Consider the following 17,185-nt stretch of genomic DNA (forward strand, 5'->3'; position numbering starts at 1 on the left):
CCCTTCAAAGTTAGTCAATGACTCAATTCACAAAGGACAAAGAAACATAATTATTGATTCACATATTGCCACAGCTTTCCCTAGTTGTGAAATGAGCTACCTTGAGAAGCAGAATTCTTCGAACAACGAAGCCTCTGAAGTCAGATGCTTTTAAAGTTTGGAATTAAACCATACATAAAATACTGGACTCCCCCTAAACTTTGGATTTTTAATTCTCCCCAACGTCACCTAACTAAGACTTCTGTACAGTGAGCATCAAAGGGTTGAACGTGTGTGACAATTACATGTAGAAAAGGCTGCTCAGAGAGTGCAACACCGGCTCCTTTAAGAGGGCGGAGTTTAGTGCTCCAACTCACGTTGCGTGGGCGTGCGTGTGTGTATATAGGAAGGAAGAAGTGGCAAGAATCGTGTCAGTCTGTCTATCAAGCCAAGTTTGAGTTGTAGTCCACATTTTTCCTGCTTTGAGTTGTGCGTGAGCATTAATAACACTGTTCGTTTGTCTGTACAATCCACGTTTCACTGCTAATTGGTAACATGCAATGTTCAATGTTAATTATTTCCCTTTTAGAACCACACGAATAGAGCATCAAGAAATGTGTACTTTGACTGCAACTTTATTAAAAGACGAGAAACACAAGACCATATCCTCATTATCGGAGTTCTAACCGGACTCTCAACAGCGATTTGCATACTCCTCCCGGCACTAGTCAATTACATATTTTTCAATGACATGTTTGTTCTTTCTTTTTCTTTTCCTGTCCTTTGGACAGATGTGTGTAAAAAAGTAAAAGCTGCGTCACTTCAGCTCTCTGTTGACATATTCAGAAATGAACCACACAAAACACTGCACCTACAGTGAAATAGGGCGGAGGCTCGGTTATGCTGCAGGGGACGAGAAAAGCGCAAGCCTATAGTATTGAGCAATTGCTTGAAAAATAATTCTGTTGGGACTAAAAAGCAATGTTTGACTTTATGAGTCAATGTTCAGTACATTGTCTATTTCAAGAATTCCAGTACCCATTGTGGTGTCTCTGCGGCATTAACAAAAGTTGTGTGAAATCAAACTTAACAGCATTGCACACAAATGACCAGAACACTACACTTGATGGCCTCTATGTAAATGAACTCACAAGTAGATCTTCTCCACATGCACACACAAACCAGATGAAACCAATTACAGCGTGTCTCTGGAATGTATATAAAGACCTAAATGAGCAACAGTGTTCTGCTGACTAACTTAAAATGCAAGGACAGATGTTGCAATAATGCGTCGATCTACAGAGAAAGTAGACAGCAAAAGTACCCAAAAAACTTCAGAAAATAATGATTCCTTAGCTATGACACCCACCCAAACTCACACCGGTTCGACCTGATGCCCTCTGGCAGGCGCTACAGGTGCATCAAATCAAGGACTAATAGACTGACAAACATTTTCTTTCCAAGAGCCATCTCCATTCTAAACTCTCACACACACACACACGACCACCCTTACCTTGCAGAACAGCAACGTGATGTGTTTTTATATATCCTATCCAGTATTACTTTCCATTGCACTAACTATTCTCTTATTTATCTAATTTATATATTTATCTGAATTACTGTTGTATTGCGCTGGAGAGGGGAGCTCTCTAATCCCGTTGCACACTTGAGTACAATGACAAAGGGATTTCTGATTCTGATACACTTCTCATCTGCATACAACAACATATTTTTTTATCCCTCGAACTTTGTATGAATTTCTTTTTTTTACAATTTTTTTTTTTTTTGTAAATAAAAGGGAAACGTTCATAACATTCGAAAGTCCTGCCATAGACTGACGTTAACAATCCAACATAAGTGCCAGACACAGACCAGCTCTTTCCAACAAGAGAAAAAAAGATGACAACAATACTCACTGTGATGTCAAAGCTTGATGGCAAACAGATGAGACTGGGTCCAAAATTTCCGGACCCTTTGACTGGTGATCGTGGTTACGTCGCTGTTATGCCGCCGCAAGCCGAAACTCAACTGTCTTCAACTACACTGTTACTCAATATTTGTTGTGAGCCCCCGCATGGTAATGTGTGTTTGGGAGGGCTGTTAGCAGAATATCTCCGCCTCTCCCCCTCCCTTTCATTAGCCCTTCTTTCAATGGCGCATGCCCAGCCCCCGTTGGCTCTCCCACTCTACACTTGTTTACAATCCAGTCCTCTTTCTTCTTTGTTAAATTCTTTGGTTCTACTTTTTCACTTTTTACTTCTTTTTCAACAGCTTTAGTTTGAAAAAAAATATCTGAAGTCAGCTTCTCATTATAGAAGATTTTGAGTTCTACAAAATGGATTTGGATACAATAGGGGGATTTGCAGAATAGATCTTTTGCCCTTTGTATTTGTATGACGCTTTTGTTTATTTGAATTGGGAACATATTATAGTACATTTGTTACACTACATACATGGGACTTCAGTTGGATAGGTCTGTGACTCAAACATGCCATTGTCTATTTTTGTGTACGTTAATCATGGTTATGTCTGTTGTTTCATTAGAGGTAGAATCTTATTCATAGTACATACTATTACAGTGTGTAGTTGTGATACGTTTTAATAGCAGTTTAGTCTTAGCGAGTTTGACTAAAATGTATATAACTGATGAAAGAAAATATTTTAAGTTTTTGTCATGGTCGGCTTAATTCAGTCAAAAACTGACCCACCATAAATTTTTACAATCGGCGATAAAACTAGAAAACAACACAAAGTGGCAGGATGAACATGTGGTCCATCATGTCAGACGTAACCTCTCACACATTATATTCATATATTACTTAGTAAATGTGTTTAATTCCGTAGACTTTATGAATTTCACTCCACATTTGTATCACACACACACATATAGTCAGTCTGCATATGCGACTGATGATAAACAATACTTTATATTCTGCCAAAGACAACAAAATCAATAAAGCACATCTGCCACATCAACAGAATAGCCAAAGACACAACAAATTTGACACTGCAGGGGTTACTAGGACTCAATTGCGAGAAACACATTCAAAAACACAACAATTTGAGATCTGAACACATATACACTCACACACAGACAAGATTGCAGGATGCCAAGCCTTGGGATAAACTGTGGACCAAACAAGAGTCAACTGTGGAAACCTGGCCTTGGACCCGTGAGATGGGAGGAAGAGAGGAAGAGCAATTTCAACCGACATTGACCCATGAAAGAGAAATCTTTATCGTGAAGATCCCTATAAAAATGCGAGGGCTGCGCCATTTTTCGACTGCATTCATCTTGGATGCGGGTTCTAGCGAGGATTAGAAAATTAGCCCAGATATCTGACTTGTACTATTTCCTGATCTCCAGAGAATTGAAGAAACTATCGGAACAAAACTTGGATCAGTTGTTGAGTCTTTATTTGACATTTTTTCTTCTTGAATAGAAAAACAAACACGCATTGAGTACATTTAGTTTATTAATGCTTCCCCCCCCCCCCGAGTAATTTGCATTTAATTAGTGAGTAAATTACAACAATATAACAGAAGATCTAGGAATGAGCAGCCTTTCCGTTTAACAAAGGTTGGATATTGCCACCCATATGAAACTTGATTCCACTGTCCTTACGATCACAGTTTACACAGGTGTTGGTATGGCTTTGATAGTACCTACCAAAACGTGGAATATTGTCAGAATGACGTAGTCTCATGTCTGAGCTGTTTAAACAGTCGAATGGCACTGGAAAAAAGGCAGTCAAATTGAACAGCCAATGGAAAAAGGGATATTTTCCTCAACCAAAGGAGTCCGATGGGGATTAGTTTAAAAGCTTTAGGTCTGGTCTCTGCTTTTGTTTATACAATTGCATGAAAAGCAAATTGCACAGTTCAAAGCTTCAGAAGATCACAGGTGTGTAGTCATGGTATCTTATTGAAAACACAGCACAGCAAGAAAAACAAATTCTTTAACCACACAATTCAATTCACACAATCACATCCTAATCTGTGGTACGAATCACGACTCATCCAAAACAAACATTAAAGTCTAGGACTGGCTTCCATACATTTTTTAGGATTGAGTAAGGTTCTTACATTTGCCCCAGCCTCACTTGGCCTGGACGCCACTGCTCCTCCATTACAACAGGCACCAATCAATTGGGCAGGATTCAAGCACTATCGTATGAACTATGTGCCGTGTGCGGGGTTCTGCCACAAGATTACAAAATAGGAATCGCAGTTGCAGGAGGTGGTGATGTGAAAATGTGACCCAAATATCCCAATTGTTTACCGTTTTTTTTTTGTTTTTTTTTTGCAAATGGTCTATAGAATTCTCCATTCATTATCTAAGTGAAAGTCAATGTTTGGAATTACTTTCAAGGACTACTACGTTGAGCAGCGAACATTTCCATCTTTAGCCTGCTTCCTCTCAGTCACAAGAATCGGTCACCCAAAAATCCCTATTGTCAACTTTTAGTCACAAGAATCTGCTGTCCAAAGAACCATGTTGTCTGAGGTCATAGAAATATGAAAAAAGAAAAACAAATAACCCCAAACTAATTGAAATAAAAAGTTCTGTATGTCCAGTTATCCCAAAAACAATTAAAATGCTGTGGATTTGGGTTTTACAGATTGGTCAACAAACATGTTTGGCGCGTCATATCAACTCAATACCAATCACATGTTTTTTTTTGGCTAGAGGAGGAGCCACATGTAGCAACAAGTGAGTCATCTAAATAAAAGTCACCTTGATTGATTTAAATTGTCTTCTTGTCTAAATGAACAGCTTCGATAAATCAAGGAGACTCACTTAAAGGAGAGAAAAGCTGGACTCAAGCAGGATTTTTCAGCCACACTATCAAAGTGGAACAAGAGAGGGGAATTATTCCATTGCACACAAAGACACGCGTGTTTTTTTTTCTCTGTCTGGAAATACCAACATGCCACAGCGAGTGAGCCCACGTGGATGTATTTTTGTTCTCACGTTTACGTCCTGCATAAATTGAGTGTATGAGGCTCCCATTGTTGCATATTGCAAATTAGTCTATTCTCCTGGGACTTTGTTTAAAATTCTCGCATTGTACTGAAGAACAATCGATGAAGTCATCAGCTCTTAATTGACATACACCTCACTTGTTTGACATTAGTGTTGGAAAATAAAAAAGGTTCGACAACTCCTACTGCGGATATGCCCTGTTTCAGAAATGTGTATTGTCCGAGTTTGGGTGTACATACAAAATAATTACTGGTCTCTCAGAGCTGAGAGTATATTGCAACAAACAATATACTATTTAAAAAAAAAAACAACAAAAAAACAGGTGTACAAATTGGTTTCCGCCAAAACATCTTGGGATTTTGTGAGTATAGGGAATAAAGAAAAGTAAAGTTTAATTTCATCGGATTGTTTTGATTTTCTATTTTACTCAACGGCGGTAACAATAAAAATGTAACACACACACGCACACACCCCTATGTATACATCACAGCTGCCCTTTGGTTACACTCGGACAAACCCCACAATTGTCTCACCTGAGCTAAAGACGACATTGTATTAATAGGGGAAAGACGGGGGAAATCTACCTTCTGAATGCATAGAAACCACATGAAAGTAAGGATAGGATGACGCGTCACAATGGACACCTTAATAAGCAGTCAGCAGGAGGAAGTCTAGCATATTTAATTTGGAGCTGAGTCATAGCTCAGAGCTTGAATGGACAGAAAGGTCACTCTTGCAGTGTTAAGTTCCACGCAGCAGTTTCTGCGTCACAGGGTTGTCTTTGTCAGCGGTAGCGCATAAACTACAGTACCATATCTGACTATTTTAAATGTGTAGGGGGATTCCTTGTGGTCTCCTAATAAATACATTATTTTTAGAAGAAAAACAACCTCATTATTTGCAGAGAAAAAAAATACAGATGCTTGTAAATTAAGCATTTAAATGATGAAAAAGCCTTTCTGTCGCAGAGAGGGAAAGATGCACAATGGCCAAGTTCTGACTCAATAGCCTGTTGAACACTGATCTGAGCCTGCAAGACTTTTGTCCCTCAGTCGTAGTCATTTAGGGATGGAATTCCAGTAAATTGTGTGTGCGTGTGGACGTGTACGTGTGTGGTAAGCTGGTTGATGGGGTTAGTGTGATAACCCTCTCCCTGACACTAAGCAAGTGCTTCTCAATTATATTCCCCCCCAAAACAAGAAAACATTTTGCGTTACCCAAACTATTCCGCCGCAACTATAAATAGTCGTATCGTTTGTTGAATTGTTATATGCACACCTCTGCATAACTTTGTATCCTTATTGACGTAAAAAAAACAAAAAAGAAGAACTACAGATCAACTAACAACAAACTTTAAAATTGTTTCTGTAACAGAAAAGATTTTAAGTAAAACTATGTGCCTGAATTTTAAAAAAAATTAAAAAGAAATAAAGGTGCAAATCCCAGCTACGGATGGAACGGATGAGCAATTGCGCTTAAAAAAATATATAAACATTTCCCTCATAGTAATGTTGCTTTCAGGCATACGCACCACCGTTGGCATCGCACCGCGCCTCGAGGGGGGCCCACCCTACTATTTGAGAAGGACCTTTATTGGCCAACTCAAGTAATATTTAGTGCAAAGTGTAGTCTAACTGTGAGCATGAATTTTGTTTCTTTTGATATTTTCGGTCACACGCATAGTTTGAAATGGACATTTGCGCCACTGTGGGCGTGAACACAGAAAATTTGCTTCACAGGCGGCGGCTTATGAGTCGTTATGTTCATAATGCGAGTGGAGCCGTACACTATTCAAACCGCGCGCAAGGTAGGAGGAGATATTGCCACCATTGTCCTTGTGTGTGTGTCTTGCAACAGGTATCGCGTCTGCGTTGCACTTCCTCGTCCACCCGTTCTCCAAAGTGTATTTTGTTACGTCAAAAGACCATCCGCCGCTGTATCTTTCACATCAAAAGTGGAGTCTCATTCAGTAGACTTTTTCACTAAACAATGGCTCACAGCAAAAGATTTCATAGTATTGGCTGGAAACGTCTTAATTCTTTTAGGATTAACGCTTCAGAGGTGTAGGCAGGTTTCTATATCACTTTGCAGTAAAGTCCAAAGTTGCCACGTGACGGTTGTCCATTGACATGTTCAATGTACATGGTGGCCGCTATCTTATTTTTAAAATCATTTTCAACGTTATTAAATATATATGAACAATTATGAACTTATCAAATTAACTATAGAAAAAAAATATTTTTTTTTACTGCTGCATGTGGCCTACATGTTTGAAGTGTCCCTTAAAATTCAGACGTGCGCGGGCTATATTGCGAGAATTCATACAAGAGATGGACGCCCACAAAGTTTGTTTGTAAGGAATTGCAAGTAGATCTCCACTTGCGGGCGATGTAATGTTACTCCATTATGGATATACTGTGCAACAAAAAAGCAAACAAACCTGCTCCAAGTTTAGCAACTTCAGCAAGCTCAGCAGAGGTTTTGGCTGAAGTGATGGCTTCTGGAAGCTTCAAGGTGAAGGGAAGCACATCCCTGAGAAAAAGCAACAAAATCAGAATGAAATGGAGCAAAACTACATGAGAGAAAATAAAAATCAAGTTGAAAAAGGACCTACACGATTCACTAGATGTTGCTTGGATTTGGATAGAAAAGCACATTTAACTACATATCCAGAGTGAAAAATGCCCATGCGTCTGTTAACCCTCTGAGCTTTGTCTTTTTATTTGCTTTTAAAAACAAAAATCACATTTTCAAAGCCTTTGTTTACCCCAGACACAAGAAGGAAAGCTAAAGTGTTTGCACTCAATCCCAGAAAATATCTTTAGTCTTTAATAACTAAATGACAAATTCTCCTCACAAGGGTCACAGGGGGGTGCTGGAGCCTATCCCAGCTGTCTCCGGGCAGCAGGGCTACACCCTGAACTGGTTGCTAGCCAATCGCAGGGTACACAAAGACAAACAACCTTCCACACTCACACTCATACCTAGGGGCAATTTAGAGTGTCCAATCAACCTGCCAAGCATGTTTTTGGAATGTGGGAGGAAACTGGAGTAAACCCACGTAGACACGGGGAGAACATGCAAACCCCAAACAGGAAGACCAGAGCCAGAATCGATCCCCCGACCTCAGCACTGTGAGGCCGTTGTGCTAACCAGTCGGCCACGGTGGCGCCCCAAATCAATTCATTCATTTATTCGTTTTCTGAACTGCTTATCCTCACTAGGGTCACGCAAGTGCTGGAGCCTATCCCAACCGTCTTCGGGCAGTAGAACGTGACTAAATACAGAATGAAATTAAGTGAATAATAAATAATAGTTCAAAAAAATGATCTTTTATTGTTAGAAGGGATTCATAATGTTATTTCCTCATATGTTCTTTTGATGTCAGACCCAAATATAAATAACACCCAAAAGGATGTCCTGTTCGAGAAGAGGAGTATACATGCTACAGTGTCAGGCCAAATTTCTTTTCACATTCTTAGACTGGGTTAGCAAGACCAAGTGTTAAAAACGTTTCTTAGATAAGTTAACAAAGTAACGTATGAAACATGAGGAAAAACAATATTCAATGAGACAGAAGAGGAGCTAGTCAGGGAAGAAAAAAAAGAGCAACATAACTTACCTGCTGATACAGCAGAAAGCCACAAGACGAAAGAGGTCTGCAAAGCTCAGGCCAGATCCTTCCAAAGAGAAAGCTGGAGGACACCAATAGTGCAGCTTGATCAAAAAATGTATTTAATTACAGGGCATGGTGAAATGCAATCAAGCTTTCATACTATCTAAAGAAATCTCTCAGCAATTTTTGACATTCAACAGACTTTCCAGATATAAGTACGTAGCAAATGTTCTGATCATATTGAGCTTTTTCTTTCAATGATTGCAGATATTCAACTCGTTGAAAGGCAAAAACCTTGACTTCAGCTGTTGTTTATTTAAAGCTCAATGAGCCTTTTGAGGAAAACACCCATCTAACAGGGAGATGGACTCTAATCAGTCATGACTCTGTAGAGTGACACAACTCAACATGTATTGGCCCAATCCCAATACCACCCATGCACCTTGTGCGTTCACAACAACCGAGACGTGTCCCAATTCCCCATAAACTTTAGGAGTAGGGCCACAAACGTGGGACGTACGGCGTTTGAGCACAAAGTCAGACCCGACCTCCCTAGTTTCTCAGCAACAAACACAATGTCTGCAGAAATGACTTCAACGAACGAGAAGAAACGGGAAACACATAAAAGTAAATAATATATTTGTGTTTCATATTAGTAACGTGTGGTTTTATCAGACGTTCTACACTTTGCTACGATGACGTGTTTTGATTTGTGGGTTGAAACGCACTTTGTAGAGCTGGCCGTCGGACCAAATAACAATGCCCGTAAAGTCCTGTTGCTTCTGAATGCCGGGACAAATTCATTTTCATACCAAAAAGACTTGAGATTTCAGTGTAGGTTGTTGTGATTAGCCATGTCTTAAAAGTTGTTGCTTAACGCTGGCTAATAGCATCAAGGCTAGGCTGCTTCTGAATTGTTTGTCCTCCGCTTTCCATTGTTTGGTGTTGTAATCAATAATATAATGTAGTTTTTATTAGGAAGTAATGCCACGTCTGTTTACAGCACGACCTGCAAGCGGCTCAAAGTGATGACGTAGCAGATCTAGTGTGTTCCCATTTCCTTGTTTTTCCACCCTTCGTTTTCGTCTCCCCGAACAAAACGCGGGAGGGGGAAGACAAAGATCAAGACTTAAGGGGAAGTCATGGGATTTGGCTATATTCTGCTGATCTCACATTTAGAAAGAGAAAGTCCTACTTCAAGAGTGTCTTTAAACTTACTGTACTGGCTTTCCATGACGACATAGTCTTTCACAGGAACTGGAGAGTTCTTGTCCATGCGTAAAGATATGACTTTTTTCTGCAGACTTGAAGACTTCCTCACCACAAATGTCTGCAGGCCAGGGGAAGAAACATCCAATCGGAAGACATTCACATAAAAGTGTGAGTCTTAATGTGTTTTTCTAACACAATTCAAATTTCGATTTTAAGAAGAGGCTTATACTCAGTTTTGATTGACACTGGCATGGAGGTATTTTTTATTCAATATTTATCATTGTTCTGTAATTGTTGGGGGTAATTAATGGGAAAGTCTAGTCAAAAACTGTCTGAACAATAATATGCTCTATGTGCCCCAAGTAGTCGAAACATGTTAGTCTGATTAATATTGGGTTTGTGTAAAATTAATTAAGTAGATAAATGCACCCGGCTGCCATTTTTCCTTGTACTGTCACTTGCAGTCGACTTAAAATGACATCACAGTGTCAGGTGGATTTTTCTGCTTAATATACCTTAAAGACAAGATTAATGAGAATATCGTTCTTAGACTAGTGTGAGCATATAGAACATTTCTGACTTGACTTAACCTTTGATGAAATTGTGTCATAAATGTGTCACTTTGAACCCTGCAGTGTGAATCCATTTTTGTACTGGACTATTATGAGAAATTATCTTAAAAATAAAATAATAAAAATAAAAAGTAAAGGTTTGTGTGGCAATAAGAATTGTTATTATCTGATCATTTCTTTGTGATTGGATTCACATATGACTACTTTGCTGAGCAATTTTCTCAAATTATGATCAAATATTTATGTGCTATGTGCATTTTAGAAGTTTTAGTAAAGACTGTCCATGTTTACATTGACTATCATCCATCCATTATCTTATCTGCATTTTCAAAACAAACTGAACATGATATACTAGAATCAATTGTTTTCTTACGCCGGGTGCTTGGTTCTGTAGTATCCGAATGGCATTCTGATGGCTAAGCTCAAGTTGGAGCCACACAGAATGTGTATTGATTAATCTGTCCAAAACACTGATTCGCCGATGGAGGGAGTCATAGCCCGGATCTTTGACTCCAGCCAGTCCAGTCCCCATGTCAGCACAGGGGGCTGCTCGTAGGAAGAGACCCCCCACTTCTTCACCCAGCCTGAAAAAAAAGAGATACATAGGGTGTAAGTATATCAGCCAGGAAGCATGTAAGGGGTGCACATGCATGGTAAAATAAATGTGCACAAAGTTAAAGGAAGAGTGTCATGATGGGGCTCTCGGAACAAATACTTGTACATCACAAAAAATTATGGTGTTTATTTACAAATAATGGATTGTTCTCACGGGCGGCACGGTGGACGACTGGTTAGCACGATGGCCTCACAGTTCAAAGGTGCAGGGTTTGATTCCGGCACCGACCTTCCAGTGTGGAGTTTGCATGTTCTCGCCGTGCCCGTGTGGGTTTTCTCCGGGTACTCCAGTTTCCTCCCACATTCCAAAAACATGCACGGCAGGTTGATTGAACAATCTATAATTGTCCCTAGTTATGAGTTGGAACGCGGATGGTTGTTTGTCTTTGTGTGTCCTGTGATTGGCTGGCAACCAGTTTGGTGTTACTATTGCCTACTGCCCGAAGACAGCTGGGATCGGCTCCAGCACGCTTGCGACCCTTGTAAGGATAAGCGAAGCGGCTTAGATAATGGATGGATGGATTGTTCTCACAAGGGTGACTGGTTAAACATATCTTTGTCTTATCAAAAGAACAAGAACAGGCACGAACAGGTTTGAAGAGGGAAAACAATCTGCTAATTTGATTGGTGATTATAATAGCTCCACGGGATCAACTATCCAAAGCTCCAGACAATATTTCTCACACTTCTAACGAGCTTTTTTTTTTATTTTAAGCGTTACAATCGTTATCTGTGTAAATATCGAGAACAAGATTCTCATTTGCAATGCCAACCCGCCCGTCTCATTTTTTAATCTCAATTCATTCAAAGGGCACGTACTGTACATTATCTGAGCACTTTAAAAACTGAAGGTGGTCCTTTTTTTTATATAATAAGTGAAGTGTCTACATTTTTAATTGGATTTCTGGTGTGAGTCAAGATCAGGGAAGCCGACATAACAGTTCCAGTGGAAAGCATCTAACAGGTAGGCTAAATTCAATGATTAACTTAATATTTTTCTGCACAAATTGTCATACTTTGGAATCACACAATTTCTGTAACTGTGAGGCTTCCGAATCACATGAGACCAACTAATGTATTGTTTTCATGAGCAAACTACTCCAGCTGTCGGCCAGTGTGTGTTCAATTTGTGCAGCAACTGAACTCTAAAGACCATTCAGGCATTCTGGAGCAAAATGTGCTGTAAGGAGCTTAAACATGCAGTCTGGAGGAGGTACCCTTCAAACTATGAGACATCTAGAGAAGTGTGCTCACAAGGAGTCGGCCAAAAACAGGTGCACAAACATCAGCGTTGCAGAAATGTTTTGGCTCCAGTTTTGTTCTCAAAAGGTTGTGCAAGAAAATGAGGAATTACGGATACCACCATTTTTCTCAGAAAAATATACTTATATCTGACCACTTAAAACATTTTAATAATTTGTGTGCAATTCATTTTGTCTGAGCGGTTCAGAAAATGGATGGTTAGATGGATGTTTCAATTTCTTTTAGTGACCACATGTGGTTTTCTCTTTCTTTAAGAAAAGTTTACCCAAAATTCGTATAGTTCTGATGATTCATGGAAAAATGGACTGACAAATGTGCAGAAACATTGTTCAAAAAAATGTAAGACGGATCAAAGAGATCCGGATTTGGAATCCCATTTTTTGCTATCCAAGTTTAGGTAATCTATTTTACTTTTAAGATGGTTTTTCAACGCAACACTGTATTGGATCCACACATCCAACATAGGATCACTTTAATTGCTTTACAAAATTCCTGACAAAAATAATATAAACATTCACTTCTATTTCTGATTTCGTTTTACCAATTCATCTGAGCCACAACAGAAGACGAATATCCATCCATCCGCTTATCCTCAAGAGAGAGACAAACAACCATTCACAATCGCAGCTTGGGACAATTTAGAGTGGTCAATTAACCTACAATGCAAGATTTTGGGATGAGGGAGGAAACCGGAGTATGTGAGAAAACCTTTGCAGACACTGGGAGAAAATGCAAACTCTGAAAGGCCTGAGCCCAGATTCAAAACCTAGATTTCTGTACTATGAGGCAAATGTTCTCACCAGCTGGTAAATGTGCTCACTAGATGGCCACTCTGCTGTCAAATAACAAATATACAGTACATAAACAAATACATATGGGTATGTATAGTGGATATATTGAAGAAGTCTTGGATTAACTACACTTTTTTTAAAAAGCTTAAATGTCCATTAGCTAAGAAATTAAAGAAAGTTGTTTCTTTGACATTATACGGTAATAAAAGTTAAATCTGTTTTGGGTGGTTTATTTCATGGGGGCAAGATCCTTTTTATTTTATTTCTAATGACCAATACTGAAAGGCTTAATTGGTAGCCAATGGCTGCTTTATCTACTTCATCGGTGTAATAATTGAACAAATCAAATGCAAAGTATAAATAAAGCTATGCACACAAATTTCTTTAAGTGATTATTTGATCAATTTTCAAGTTGTGCTACAGTTTCTTTCTGAAATCACGCTTGAAATCCTAACCCTCAATGGGAATGTGAGAATTTTTTTGAAGTTATCCAGATCATACTAAAATGTTTTGACCAACACAAAGTGAATGTTCAATCATTATTAAAACTAGGATTTAAATTACATGCTCTCATCTGTTTTCAGAATCTTTCTTTCCTCTTTGAACAGCACATTTTCAAGATTTCATTCAGTCAGAATTACTTTTGAACAACTGGCCGCTGGTGATCATCTGCTTATCCATATCAATGCACATAAAAAAAAACTAAATTGTGCTCTCTGCTGTCTGTATTGTGCAAGTGCACCATATGAGAGCAACTGGCTTTACTTTGTACACAACATCAGACAGTATACAAAGCAGAGCTCACCCATGCACTGAATCTGTCTTGTGGTCTTCTGTTGGCTCAGACTTTCTCCCCATCTCCTTTTTCAAAGTGCCAATTTCCAAGGCAAAGGACTCAATCAACTACAAAGAAACCAGAAAGTCAACACATTCATGGAATGAGGAGCAAAGATGAAGATACGTAATCGCTTAAACAAATGGATGGAGGCATAGCATGAATGGGTGTGGAAAAAGTTCAAAGGGAATATGGAAAGGATGCAATGAAGAAAACCTCAAGAATTGGTCTCCCATACAATGTTCAATGTATAATGGAACATATTAAAAGTCCATAGTCCAATATTTCTTTACGGCACATTGGTGCTAAGGCGCACTATTCTGAGGGAGCACAATCATGACACAAGCAACATGCATGGGCAGATTAGCAATTGGGAAAGTCGGGACAGCTCTTGAATGACTGGTCTATTCGAGGCCAACCTGGTGCAGCAATTATTGATTTTTAATTAAAAATGTTTACTGAAAAATAGACCTAAATTCCTGAGAAAATTGTATATTTAAATGGTGTACAATGACTTGTTAAATTGATTTTTTTTCTCAATTACTCCACTGTCATGGACTGTATTTCTGATAGCTCTTAGCTCTTGTTGTGATCATGTGACCATAATGAGCCAATCTATTTTTGGCTATGACGCAGATGACTTCCTTGAAAGTTTTGAAAGATGACCATTACTTTTCAATTAAAAAAATTAAAACTCAGAATTGTTGTGTCACACATGTTACAAAACTGAGGTTTTAACAACATTAAGCAGTACTTCCAAATAGAAGATATCCCACAACCATACATATCAAATGATGGCCGGAACTGAAAGAAAAGAAAGACAAATGAGCTGCCAAGCAAATACAGTAGGCCAACACGACTAAAGAGGAAATGAATGTTTACAAGATGAATTATTGAGGCAATAGAAACAAGCATTCAGTGACATTCCGGTCATAAAGGAGTCTGTCAAAGTAGTGCTGAGACCTTACTCAAAGATAAAAAAAAAAATTTTTAAATCACTTTTTTCTGGAAATGCAAGTGCTAAATCTACCCTTTAAAGATTTAAATTAGGAATAATTTGACTGTCGTGTTATTTGAAATTAGCCCTAAGAAGCATGGGCTGTTTTACACCAAATGTTTGTCTTTTCTTTTTGCTGCGAGCATCAAAATACAATTTGTACTGAAATGTGGGCCTTGTTCTTATTACTCCAATATGTAAAGTGTTAAGGGATTACATGCATTTAAAAATCACCTGATATTTGTGTGTTTTGGGCAATACATTTAGTCATGTTGCTAATCAGATATACAGCTACTGTACGTGTTTGTTTATTTAAATTTTTAAGAGGGGTTTGCAACAAAACCATTACAGAGAAGCATATCTGTGATTTCGCAAAAGAAAAATGAAAATGAGATGACCAACATCCGGCGCTGGAAGTAAATTAATTGCAACGCAGAAAAGCAGTGCAGATTTAAAATCATTTCATTTCATAGAAATACTGCAGTTCCTTAAGTTTTCACGAACAATGAACATTTTTCTGTGATACTGATGTCAGTTGTTTCATTTCCTCGTTATCCTTTGAGTGTTGCAATCATTCTGCTAAGATACCAATCATCATTGTGACTAACAAGACAATCATCTCACCAAAGATGAAATCTTAAAAACTTTGTTCTGATGGTCATAATTACAAAAAGTTAACTTTGTAAAAGCTGACACACTTCAGAATTTTTCAGTAGTGCCATGTAAATGTTGTTCCTCTGCAGACATTAGCAATTTTTATGACCCGCATTGGATTTCAGTTAGACTTGCTTTAAAACTTACATAAATACAAATCATCATTTTATGCACTTTATTTGAGAGGAGCAACCCACTTAAACAAATGTGTGGCCTACAGGAAATACAGGCAAGAAACAAAGCACCAAGTTTGCCTTCTACTCACTTCCCTTTTGAAAAATAGTACCAACGTTGTGACATGTACCTTGAAAAAACTGCTTTTCCTCTCCTGTTTGTTGGACTGATGGATTTCGTGGGTGGACATCTTGTCGGACCTTCAGAACAGCAACTTGGGAAGAAAAAATTGATTGAATTAAAGCAGCACAACTACTAAAGGTGGAAATGTCAGTAAATTACCAAATTTGTCATCGTCACGGCGTCACCATTATTTGGACTGCGCATCAGTCATCACTAAATTACAATTCGTCACTGCTACTTTAGGACTGTCGGATCTTTTTCTCCAGCGGTGTCGGCAAAGTATTTCTGTACCTGCATGCATTCGCAAAACAAGTAGTGTATCTACTACCGGAAAGAACCATGCCTCGTACTGATGTCCATAAGGGATTTATTTTGGTGCACCTACCTTCAGTGCTGGTGCAAAAACAGAAAAAAAAGTTGGATGCACCAAGGCAAAATGTTAAGTCTAGAGCCCTGTAAATACATGTTTACAGTCAATACTTGGAATCAGCTCTTCAATAAAAAAAAAAAAAAAACAATACAACTTTATTTATGCTATATAAATTTCACAACAGCTGGAGCTGTAACAAATAACACATCGTGCGTTGCTTGTAAACCAGAAGTAGATACAGCGGAGAAAATACAAGTCCATCAAACAATGGTATGCTCTCGCCTCGCTCTCTTGCTGTCTCTGTCTGATTCTGTCTCACGCCATCTACCATGCATAAAATTGGTCACAAATTATTCTCTAAATAAATCATTTCACCAAGATTTGAAAGAGCATAATAACCATAAAGCAAATAAATACATACATAAAATAGACTCAACAATTTCAGATTTCTGATGGCAACCATTCAAAGGTAATACTAGCGCCAGCGCATTTGCAAAGTTGTTCAATTTAACAGTGTTGATATTTTACTTTTGTTCAATCCCCTCTGAAATATAAAGCACTAAGTGGACATTTATGGTGATAATTTTGACACGTGTCAATGACGTGACGTCATCTTTAGCAGACTTATTTTGCAAATGACAACAAAGGATTATATTGTCTCATTAAACCAAAACATTTCTACCTCCCCCACCTTGCTTCATTGTCATCTCCGTCTTCCTCGATGGAATTTCTATTGGGTGCTAGCATGTAAACAGAGGAGAAAGAACCTAAGAATGTGCAATAAGAGGAATGAGATGATCCAATAGTCAATGCAGTCCACTCGAAGCAACCTCAGTGTATTCACCCCTGTGAACAAAGCCACGTGTTTCTGAAAGTTGACAGCAAAACGAAAATCGGTCTGTGTCTGTCTGTGACTATTTTGGTGACGGCGAAAACCCACTACTGTCGGTGCACAGTGCATCATTTTGGGAATTTGTTAGTCATTTGCCAGCAAAAC

The 17,185-nt window shown here is 38.6% G+C and overlaps 1 protein-coding gene across 1 annotated transcript in view; it reads right to left on the minus strand.

Moving 5' to 3' along the window:
* Positions 1-17,185, minus strand: part of rin2a (Ras and Rab interactor 2a) — a 40,251-nt gene that overhangs the window by 14,823 nt on the left and 8,243 nt on the right. The window contains 6 exon segments of the mRNA XM_088304045.1: positions 7,407-7,498; positions 8,589-8,661; positions 9,801-9,912; positions 10,740-10,950; positions 13,841-13,938; positions 15,826-15,909. Coding sequence (XP_088160171.1) covers positions 7,407-7,498; positions 8,589-8,661; positions 9,801-9,912; positions 10,740-10,950; positions 13,841-13,938; positions 15,826-15,885 — 646 coding nt within the window. The 5' untranslated portion in view covers positions 15,886-15,909.

Source organism: Idiotropiscis lumnitzeri, chromosome 9 (assembly GCF_059441095.1).
Source record: "Idiotropiscis lumnitzeri isolate Australia: NSW breed Sydney's pygmy pipehorse chromosome 9, RoL_Ilum_1.0, whole genome shotgun sequence".
Lineage (NCBI taxonomy): Eukaryota > Metazoa > Chordata > Actinopteri > Syngnathiformes > Syngnathidae > Idiotropiscis > Idiotropiscis lumnitzeri.